At 33.9% G+C, this 12,257-nt stretch overlaps 1 protein-coding gene across 2 annotated transcripts in view; it reads left to right on the top strand.

Moving 5' to 3' along the window:
* Positions 1-12,257, top strand: part of MDGA2 (MAM domain containing glycosylphosphatidylinositol anchor 2) — an 836,747-nt gene that overhangs the window by 545,439 nt on the left and 279,051 nt on the right. For both annotated transcript variants that reach the window (XM_032179359.2, XM_032179361.2), the window contains exon 4: positions 2,712-2,908. In XM_032179359.2, coding sequence (XP_032035250.1) covers positions 2,712-2,908 — 197 coding nt within the window. The remainder of the gene's footprint in view (positions 1-2,711; positions 2,909-12,257) is intronic.

Genomic DNA, 12,257 nt, shown 5'->3' with positions numbered 1-12,257 from the left:
CAGATAACCTAGCCAATACTATAAGCCATTTTCACAAAATGAGAATCTTGAAGTCCACTGACCCAAAGATCATCCAGACCAGGGAAGAACAGGTTTGGTCTATTCCTGACTGAGTCTGTTGACACCACCACCCAACAAGAAAAGAGCTGGGGATACATCAAGAAATGGGTGTTGGAAAGTACAAACCTATTAACTGTTTGGAAGTCATCATTGTTACACTGTTTACCGTCCAATTCTGTTTTGTTCCTGAGCTTTCTGAATTCAGAATTTAATTTTTACAACATATACAGTTCATAACTTCTAAAAATAAGCCTGTGACTAAAGAGATTATGTTTTGAACAAGAAAAAAAATAAATTGTTTACAATTGAATTAGAGTATCTTTTATCAAGTCACTAAGGCTAAATTCAATTAATATATATGATGTATATGAAAGGCTAATCACCAAATTAATGAATATTTGATAGGTTTTAAAAATCTCAAAACATTTTATGATAATGATGCTGGTATCCCTAAATATCCGAGCTTAATAAAACCAGACAGCATATATCGCTGCACAGCTAATAGATTGAATTTAAATGGAAAGTTCCTTTAAGCTTTACCAAAAAGCAGCAGTTGTTCTGTAAATTTACACTACTAAAATTAGAAGCCTTTGAGGTAGCTGTGAAAATATTCTGATGTTGGAGGAAAAAAAAAAGCCTTCAGAATGTTGCAAAACTAGAAATTAAAGTAGGGCTGTCAAGCGAATCACATTTGGAAAAAACTTTTTAAAAAACGGAGAAATTTTGGATTCTGGTCTTTGATTCTCGGGTATCTATTACTTCACTACTTTGGTTGGCATTTTATTATGTGAACACATCAGAGAAAAGCTTTTCTAAGGAGCAATGTCTTTTAAATATTCAGGGTAGCATATGCTCACACGCTTCACTCTTCTTATGTCCATATAAATACTGTAGGTTTTTTCCAGGCCTTTGTTAAAGTTTTTGTCGTGTAGAAGCATTTGATAGTCTGGACAATGGGCAAGTGGTATATTACCTATTTATAATAAGAGTTGAATGTATCATGAATTGGTGAAATAAAAACAAGAAAACAGCATAGAATCAGGAGTTTAAATGAGACTCCAATAATGATAGTAATAATATTATTATTAATAATAGTAATAGCTAACTTTTATTAAGCATTCGTTAAAAGTAATGTCAAAAACTGAAATTACTCTTGCACCAACTTAATACTATGTGTCCAGGGCTTTTTGGACTATCTCATTTAATCCTTCAACAGCCTAAATAATATGGTATCATTATTATTCCGATCTGCTGACAAGGAAATTGAAGACCCCAAAGTGAAGTAACCTTTCTTGGTTATAATTAAAAGGGGTAAAGCTGGGTGAAGGTGGTAATGAACACAGCAGGTTTTCCATCATACTTAAAGTATATACTAAGTTATACTAGCACATGGAACTAAAAGCTTACTGCTTTAAGGCGAGTACACTTTTAAAATTTATTTTTCGCTTAAGAAAAGAACCTGGAATATGGCATATCAGCGGTTGGCAAATTATGGCCCATTAGCCAAAGCTGGTTGAGGAGTGTCTCTATTTATAAATAAAGTTTTATTGGAATTCAGGAACATTCATTATTAATTTACCTATTGTGTTTGGCTGCTTTCACACTGCGATGGTAGAGATGGGTAGTTGAAACAATCATTTGAACCACAAAGCCCAAGGTGTTTGTGAATTGACCTTTTTCAGAAAATGCTGAGCCTCTGCTGCACAGTCTTTCTTTAGGATACATGCAAAATGACACATAATTAGTTCCAATATCCAGCAATAGAAACAGGAGTGCCTTTTAATAATGCCTTTTAGCACTCTTCAAATTAACAAATATAATCTGGAATATAAAATTTGAGATAACATTTAGTCCTGTGCAAGATCATATTTTGCTACTATGCATATTCTAATAATTTGTAAAGATAATTTTTAAATTATTTTTATTGTGTCACTTATAAATAATTGGAAAAAGAAGTATATTAAGACAAAGAGGTCTAGTATAGTAGTTCAGGCCTGTAATCTAGCACTTTGGGAGACTGAGGTGGGAGGATCGCTTGAAGCCAGGAGTTTAACACCAGCCTGGACAACACAGCCAGTCCCTGTACAAAAAAAAAAAAAAAAAAAATTAGCCGGGCATGGTAGCACATACTTGTAGTCTCAGCTACTCAGGAGACTGAGGTAGGGGGATGGCTTGGGTTCAGGAGGTTGAGGCTGCAGTAAGCTCTGATTGTGCCACTGGACTTCAGCCTGGTTGACAGAGCAAGACCCTGTCTTAAAAAAAGAACAAAGAGAAAGAGTAAGTCAAGCAACTTGATATTAACTTTTTTTTGTCACTGAGGTTCATTGTTTTGGCTAAGCTCTTGAATTTGAGTGTTTCAAATTTTTCTCTCTCTCATGGAACTCTGTTTTATGTGGCTATTGACAAAGAGTTGGAAATATACAAGATTAATTTTACTATATCAACAGATAGAGATACTAATATACTTTACTGCTTGTCATTGGAAACATCTTTGTAAATGAATTCAATAAGCTGAGTGAAAAAAAAAGTACCTAGTGGTAAGTAATACAATCAATGAGGAATATGCATTTTTGGTTGCGTTATATAAGCACAATACTTTAAAAGTCATCTATCTCATAACATTGCCATTTGGTTGTTTTTATTTCCTCTAGATTTGGATGATCCAGTAGTAACTGTTCATCAAAGTATAGGCGAAGCTAAAGAACAATTTTACTATGAGAGAACAGTGTTCCTCCGGTGTGTTGCCAATTCCAATCCTCCTGTTCGGTATAGCTGGAGACGTGGCCAGGAGGTCTTGCTGCAAGGATCTGATAAAGGAGTTGAGATTTATGAACCATTCTTTACCCAGGTATGAATTAAGGTACAGTATTTCCACCCTACTTTGCTAGGATACTTTCCTGATTCAGGCAGCATGAATTCATAGCTCTTTGAAAAGATAGTTTCTCTATTCTGGCCTTTCAAAAACCAATGTGTGCTTGACTTAAAGATTAGAGAACTTAAATATAAAGGACAACTTATTTTTATGTGGTTAGTTAAATTTAAAATGTTAACTTTTGAAACCATTTTTTTAACTTACTATGTCCTAACATATTTTTTTAATCTATAAATTTTCCTGTGTTTCGCTATAATGTACATAGTTATACATTTGGTAGCTGATTTGGGTTTCGTGAAGAGTATTTCTCAAAAGGAGAGATTTTGATTTCCCCATTTGCAAATAGTGAATAACTATTAAAAAAAAATGAAGAAACTTGTTTGAAATTTATTTGGCTTTAGTTTTAGGAAAGATACGTCTTTAATTTCCTTTAGTCGTGTTTGTTTTTGACTAGGTTTAGAAACAGAGCTTTAATTATGCTAAAAATGAAAATATTTAATGAGTCATTAAAAATGTATTTAATAAAAGTTGAATTAATTTTACATAGAGTGAATGTAATATGAAATATTCTTGTGTAATACACAAAGAGTAAGGAATTAATAAGTCTTGAGGAAGATATTGAAATTTGTGGGAATATTTGCATGTTGTTATTATAAACGTTTTTTGATGAAGAAAGCATAAACCTAAATTAACAATGAAAAAATTTTAAATAAAATATTTGGACAAATGTTCAAAAGTATTGTGACAATGAAAAATAATTTTTAAAATTATATAAATTGGCTGGGCGTGGTGGCTCATGCCTGTAATCTCAGCATTTTGGGAGGCTGAGGCTGAGATGAGGTCAAGAGATTGAGATGATCCTGGCCAACGTGGTGAAACCCCATCTCTACTGAAAATACAAAAATTAGCTGGGCATGGTGGCACGTGCCTGTAATCCCAGCTACTCAGGAGGCTGAGGCAGGAAAATCACCTGAACCCAGGAGGCAGAGGTTGCAGTGAGCTGATATCGCGCCACTGCACTCCAGCCTGGCAAGAGAGTGAGACTCTGTCAAAAAAAAAAAAAAAGAAGAAATCAAATAGATCCTGCCTAAAAGATAGGCAGGAATTTGACACATCGTACATACATTTCAGATATCTATATATCCCTAACTAGGGAAATGTATAACTAATCTTTAATTATTATAAATATTTTACTTCACAGTTTTAAAGATTCATACAGCTTTCATATCTAAACTCTAATAACATAAGGTTATTTTGACTTTGTAAATACCCCAGCATCCCATTTTTCACCATTGAATATATTTCTTTATATGGTAAACGAAGGCCTGAGCTCCTTCAGATTAATATAATTGCCAATATTTAGACATTAACTGTGGAATAATGCAGTGATTATATGATAACATCTGCACACATCATATATATTCCTGTTTTGCAAAGAGATGGTAAATAAAAATATGTATTCTTTATTTTTTAAAAGGCATAGAACAGTTTTAACTTGCCAAAATATAAATCTCTGAAAATCAGCATCGCACATGTATTACTAGTCAGTTCACCATGACGTAATACTGAAATGAAGCCTGTTCTAATCTGATTGTCTCTTGATTTAGGCCACTATGACACTAAGTGTTCTCTGCCAGCAGGCAGGACTGAATTTTCCCCCATACATTCCGCAATACTTTAATGCATTCTTCAGTTATTACTAAAATGATTTTTTTAGTTTAAAATATTATCCAGATAAATGATCATCTATTACATATTTTATTTTTCTATTGTCAATTTATTTTTAAAATATGGACATTATTAAGATTTAGAAAACATGTTTTCCTCTAGAATCTTGTAAAACGTGATAACATTTTATAGATAATGAGGTAATTCTGAGCATCTTTTCTCTATATGGCTATTTCTTTTTGTTTGTTTGTTTGTTTGTTTTTGAGATGGAGCCTTGCTCTGTCACCTGGGCTGGAGTGCAGTGGCATGATCTCTGCTCACTGCAACTTCCGCCTCAGGGTTTAAGCGTTTCTCATGCCTCAGCCTCCTGAGTAGCTGGGATTACAGGCACCTGCCACCACACTGGGCTAATTTTTGTATTTTTAGTAGAGGTGGGGTTTCACCATGTTGGCCAGGCTGATCTCAAGCTCCTGACCTCAAGCAATCCACCTGCCTTGGCCTCCCAATGTGCTGGGATTTCAGGTGTGAGCCACCATGCCTGGCTATATGGCTATTTCTAACTTGCAAATGGGTCTAATCACTTGGAAATGAACACATGGGCCTTGGCCAGATTTTGGAAAATCTTTCATACTATCAAAGTATTTAGGAATTTATTTTAAATTTATTAAACAAGCAGAAACTTTTAAAAAATTGATACATTGTAATTGTCCATATTTATCTGATATGGTGTGATGTTTTGATACATGTCTACACATTGTATCATAATCAAATCAGGGTATTTAGCATATCCATTACCTGATACATTTATCATTTCTTCATGGTGAGAACACTCAAAACACTCTCTTCTAGCTGTATTGAAACATGCAATACAATATTGTTAAATAGTCAACTTATTTTGCAATAGAACACTAGAATTTATTCCTCCAAAGTGGTTACACCTATTAACCAATCTCTCTATTCTCCCTTCTACCTCCCTCTCTCTAACCACTGCTAATGATTATTGTGCTCCCTAATTCTGTGAGGTCAACTTCTTTAGATTCCACACATTGAGTAGATAATATAGTATTTGTCTTTCTGTACCTTAATGATTTTACTTAACATAATGTCCTCCAGATCCATCCATGTTGCTGGCTCTGGGACTGACCCATCATTTGCAGCAATGTGGATGGGTCTGGAGGACATTATATTAGGTAAAATAAACATTCATTATTTTATAGCTGCATTCATTTCATAGCTGAATAGTATTCCATTATGTACATATTCCACATTTTCTTTATCCATTCATCTGTTGATGGACACTTGGGTTTATTCCATATTTTGTCTATTGTAAATAGTCCTGTAATAAATATGGAGGTGCATGTATCTCCTCGACATACTGTCTTAATTTCTTTTGGATCTATCCAACAGTAGGATTGCTGGATCGTATTATAGCTCTATTTTTAATTTTTTGAGGAACTCTATACTGTTTTCCATAATGGCTATACTAATTTGCATTCCCGCCAACAGTGTTTAAGTGTTCCTCTTTTTCTGCATCCACACCAGAATTTGTTATTTTTTGTCCTTTTGATAATAGCCATTCCAATGGGAGGGAGGTGATAGCTCACTGTGCTTTTGTTTTGCATGTCCCTAATAATTAGTGATGTTGAGCATTTTTTCACATAGCTGTTGGTCATTTGTATGTATTCTTTTGAGTAATGTCTATTTACATCTTTTGCCCATTTTAAAATGAGATTTTTTTTGCTATTGAGTTGAGTTCTGTGCATTTTCTAGATATTAACCTCTTATCAAATGCATAGTGTGCAAATGTTTTCTCCCATTCTGTAAGTTGTTTCTTCACTGCGTTGATTGTTTCCATTCCTATGCCCAAGCTTTTTAGTTCAATATAATTCTATTTCTCTATTTCTGTTTCAGTTGCCTGTCTCCAGACCAATGTCATGAAGCATTTCCCCTGTGTTTTCTTCTAGTAGTTGTGTTATCTCAGGTCTTACATTTAAGTCTTGAATTCATTTTGAGTTGATGTTTGTATATGAGGAGAGATAGAAGTCTAGCTTTACTTTTCTGCATGTGAGTGTTCAAGCTTCCCAGCACTATCTCCTGAAGACACATTGTCCGTTCCCTAATGTGAGATTTTAGCACTTTTGTTGAAAATTCATTGGCTGTAAGTGTGCTGATTTGGTTATGTGCTGTCTATTCCATTCCATTGGTCTATATGTCTATTTTTATGTCAGTACTATGCTGATTTGGTTACTACAGTATTGTAGAATATTTTGAAGTCAGATAGTATGATGCCAACTTTGTTGTTTTTGCTCAAAATTGCTTTGGCTGTTCGGGATCTTTTGTGGTTTCATACAAATTTTGGATTGTGTTTTCCTATATCTGTGAAGAATTTCATTGGTATTTTAACAAGATTGGATTGAATCTGTGGATCACTTTGGATAGTACAGACATTTTAACAATGTTAATTCGTCCAATCCATTAACCTGTGATATCTTCCAATTTAATTGTATCCTCGTCAGTTTTTCTCATCGATGTTTGATGGTTTGCACTGCATCAATCTTTCCCCTCCTTGGTTAAATTTATTTCTAGGTATTCTTTAGTTAGATAGTAGGGCAGAGGCCTTCTTAACACTGAGGGCTCATCATCTCAGAGAAGCCATCTCTGAAAAGCTGATACGATGTCTCATTTCCTCCTTTTCATACTTCCATATTGGATTACTCTTTCCCTGTTTATTTTATCTGTTGCTTATTGTGCTAGTGTTTTTATGCCTCTCTCTCTCTCTCTCTCTCTCCATATATATATATGTTTGTGTGTATATATGTATATATAACTTTATATAAACATATACATATATACTTCTTAGATGTTATTGATTTCTTGAACTACTGTATCCCATACTTCCATGTGTACTCTATAATGAAAAAAACTTTTATGTTACTATTGTTTGTATTGGAGCACTTAAATAATATTTTAATTTTTAAATTTATCTCCTTAGTTTGATAGTCATTGGCCTTTGTGGCTTCATGACGTAAATAAGATGCAGTTAAAATAAGATCTAGTATATTCAAGATATGGGCATACCTTTGCCAGAGACACAGAGGTCACTAGGCAAGGCTCCTCCTCTAATGTGTGTTGATATATAAAGGAAAACTTAAGGTGATCAATAATTATGATGTAAAATAAAAATCATTGTCAAAATAGAGGTACACAACACTGCTATGGCGGGAGCATTGAAGGTGGAGACATTAGCACGTGCAAGTAATGCAGAAGAAAGACAGTGTCTGCAAAGAGTATCTGTATCTCTGGTTAGTTAGCACAGTAATCAGTATGTGTGGAGAACAGGGAACTGTGAAGCTGGGAAGTCATACTGGGAATATATGGTGGAAGGGTTCAGTTAATAGATCATATGTCTACTTAAGTTTTAATGTTAGAAAATGAAACTTCTTTTGAAGATATGTTTTCAATAATAATGTTATTTAATAATAATGTCTTGTTTTTAATAAAATAGAATTTCTGAGATAATGAGATATATCTATTTTGTATAACCATTCATAATATGCTAATAAATATAGCAATTTGAATTGAATATTTATTCCTGAATTCTGTTGAGTGACAAAAATCTTGTTTATACCTTTTTATAGACAGTGTTTCCAGAAAAAAATTGGTCTGTGTTCCTAAAGCTGATATGAATTCATAAGCACATAATGCAGTATTTCTAAGAGGAATAATTATGCTTTTTGTCCTTCTACTGACTTACTACTAAAAGACATAGGCTAGCATATGTCATTTTCTATTTATGTAATAAATTAGTCATTAGAGCTTCATAAAATGAGTCTAAATTGACAGACTTTAGTTTTTACTGATATCTAAGTATCAAAATGAATGAATATAATTTTTTTAAAGTTCCAGTTTATTTTATAAGTCATATGGAAGTACTGCTTGAGGCTGCTTCATTAGAGCAATGTCAACATTGGTAAGGGCCACTAACTAGTATACATTGTATGTCTTTCTTTTATTTCTTTTGTTAAAAAAAAAAGTCAAATTTAAATATATGTGTTGCAGATAATTTTGTAATTGTTTAAGAAATGTTAAACAATTGCTTAAATCTTACAAATTGAAAATTCACTTTCCATTTGTCCAGAACTTTTGTAAAGATGTTCATGACATCATCTTGTGTATTGTAATTATACCATCTAATTACAAGACTGAACATATTTACATCAATTACCTAATTAGTTATAATTAGTCTAATTAGACTAATTATACAATTAGACAATAATCAACTCAAAATCCCTTTTTACAAATCATGAAAATTCACATGCAAAAAGCCTCCCAACACCCAACATATCAAATTCAAATGATCAACAAAATAAAATTAATGTTAAAGTAGTTATAAATAGTAAAGCCTAAATTATACTCATTATCACATGTATACATATATGCCATTTGATAACATTAATCTGTGTGTGCATATATTCTCTGCTTTATTATACATTCTGCTGTATTGTTTTAAAGTATTTTTATTATATCCTGACTGTCATGAATTAAGGTAAGGCTCAAAATTTTCCATAATTCTGTTATTTAAAAAAATATTCCATTAACAGACTTCATCTGTATTACCCACTCTCCCATTGGCATGGTATATACATTAATCTTTCATATTAACTTAGAGACAATGTTACCTGGGCCCTCTAGGTTCACATATCTTGGTATCTTGTTTTCTGACTGCAGGAAATCATTTTAGCTCACCCAGAACAACTCTCCAATCCCATGATAGCTGAACCATTGAGAAATCATGAATCTAGAGGCTTTTCTTTCCTTTTTGTCTATTCTTTACAGTCCATTTTGTTACTGTGTTCTGTGTTTTGTGTTGCCATAAAGGAACACCTGAGATTAGGTAATGTATAAAGAAAAGAGATTTATTTGGTTCTCAGTTTTACAGACTGTACAGGAAGCATGATATGGCATCTGCGTCTGGTGAGGGCTTCATGCTGCTTTCACTCATGGCAAAAGGCAAAGGGGAGCTGGTGTGTGCAGAGATGACAGAGGAAGCAAGAGAGAGAGGGGGGAGGTATCAGATTTCTTTTTAACAACCAGCTGTCAAGGAAACTAATAGAGTTAGAACTCACTCACAGCCTCCCTTAGGTCATTAATCTACTCACGAGGGGTCTGCCCGCATGACCCAGATACCTTTCATTAGGCCCTCCCTCCAACATTGGGATTAAATTTCAACGTGAAGATTAGGGACAAACATTCAAACTGTAGCACCTTCTCATATGCCCACTTTGTTGCTGTGTTCTGAATAAGAATTCACTAGGATATGGATGTGCGTACCATTGTATTTATAGGGCCACCCTTGTAGGTCTTTCAAGAATGGAAATAATCTCAAACAGTCACACAAATTCGCTTTTGTAATATCAATATTACCACCAAATTCATATTTTTCACCTTTAGGTAACATAAATACCAGCAGTGTCCCTGACCATAAAAATTCAGGTATACAAAATATTTTAAGAAGGCATCCTTTACAAAAGCCACCTCTGCATTTTAATGGCCAGAGCTGCATTGATGTTGGTTCTCTGTACTTGATTTTTGTATATATTTCCCTTGGGGCTTACCTTTATTTTACATTCTCTTTTCCATAATTGAGTGTTCAGCTCTCCTGTGGGTGGCCCCACATGCAGCTTCATAAATCTATCTTGCAGGCTGCCCTAATGTAAAGATTTTTAAAATTCCTGTTACTACCGTTAGAGTCAACACGGTTCAGGAAGCTTACTAAAAACTTACTGTGTGCGATATGATGAGCTGGCTCTTTTCCTTTCTAGTCAGCAATCTTTTCTGAGTTGACAACAGGCAAAACACTGCCCAAATGGTAGGGAAGAGGATTTGAAGTGATCTCATTAAATGGAAAGGCAGGATCAATACAAGACATAGTGTAAACGATAAAAACATATATAAATATATACACAAATGTGATTGATACAAATAGACAAAAAGCATTAACTCAAAAAGTAAAGGAGAATACATATAGAAAGAATACACTTTTAGAGGATGGATCAGAAGGAAGAGCTTTTAGGTTGAAATATCTTTATATTGAGGCTGGTGCAGTGGCTCATGCCTGTAATCCCAGCACTTTGGGAGGCCAAGGCAGGCAGATCACTTGAGGCCAGGAGTTCCAGACCAGCCTGGTCAATATGGTGAAATCCCATCTACACTAAAAATACAAAAATTATCCCAGTGTGATGGCATGTGCCTATAATCCCAGCTACTTGGGAGGCTGAAGCATGAGAATCGCTTGAACCTGGAGGCAGAGTTTCAGCGAGCCGAGGTCACGCCACTGCACTCCAGCCTGGGTGACAGAGCTAAACTATGTCTCAAAAAAAAAAAAAAAAAAAAAAAAAAGAAAAAGAAAACACTTTCTTGAAATAATGGCTGTCAGATAACTTTCAAAAAGACTGGAGAGTAGAGTTGTTTGGTGAAATGGATAATTAGGGTTGGTGGAAATCAAGTTTAAGGTATCTTCCAAGAGGAGAAAGCAAACCTTGGTGAAAAAAATTAGAAAGAGATTAGTAGCATTAAACACAGAATAAGTAACTTTAGAATAAATACAAATGTGCGATCATAGCCCATCTAATGTGACCTTTTCCAAGCTTTGAAATCTTATCTCATTTTATGCTCTCTTTGTTGTGCTGCACTCCAGTCACAATATATTTTTTGAAGTACACATCAGTTCAGATAGGAACAAAAAATGACTCATAGCAAGGAATGGGGAGCATTAGGAAATCATAAAGAGATACCTCAAGATAGTGACATAACTAATTTGATGAGAATGAAGAGTTTGTGTGAGGAATAAGGAAAAAGTGTTTTGTTTAGAGTGCATAGAGTCTCAAATGACAAACTAAGGGTTTTTGAAATGACCTTTCAGTGAAGGGGAACAATTTAAGGTTTTCTAGACCTTAAACCTTGATCCTGCCCACCCCCTGAAAAAAAAGAAAAGAGAATGAGAAATACAGGATAGATTATCTTAAGAGATCCAAAAGGATAAGAGACTACATTTCTTCTTGGGGAAAATGTTGAGTGGGATAGACCAAAATTTAAGTATATCCTATAATGTATGCTAGCAAACATTGCAACTCCAAGGACAAGAAAAATTAGGATAATCTAGAATTTATTAATTATAATACTATTGGTAATTTTTAGTAAGTTTGCTTTTTTTCTTTTTGTCTAGAGATTTGTCAGTTATCTATACATAAGTGCTCATTGGAACCATGATAATGGATCAGATTTCACTAGGAATATATTAGTGAAAGGTTGCAGACTTCAGTAACTAGAATATTCAATGGTAAAACAACCAAGAAATGACTAAATTATTATATCTGTAATTAATTGCCTATCTATGAGGGGCTGTCACAGTAGTAAAGGTAATCTAAAGTGTTAGAAATAAGCAGAGAAGTATGGAAGCATACAAAAGAAAGGTTTATTAAATTTTAACAAGAGATCATCATCATTAGTGAAATTACTAGATACTATTTCAGTGGAATGTTGGAAAAGTATTATTCAGAAAATGCAAACTGAAAAAGAATTTGTCAGTGGAAACAGAAACAAGAAGTGCTGACAGTATAATTAACTCTATGTACGTAAAGAGACTTTATTATTAAAT

This window comes from Hylobates moloch, unplaced genomic scaffold (genome assembly GCF_009828535.3).
Source record: "Hylobates moloch isolate HMO894 unplaced genomic scaffold, HMol_V3 SCAFFOLD_16, whole genome shotgun sequence".
NCBI classification, from domain to species: Eukaryota; Metazoa; Chordata; class Mammalia; order Primates; family Hylobatidae; genus Hylobates; species Hylobates moloch.
This window is presented reverse-complemented; position numbering and strand designations above follow the sequence as displayed.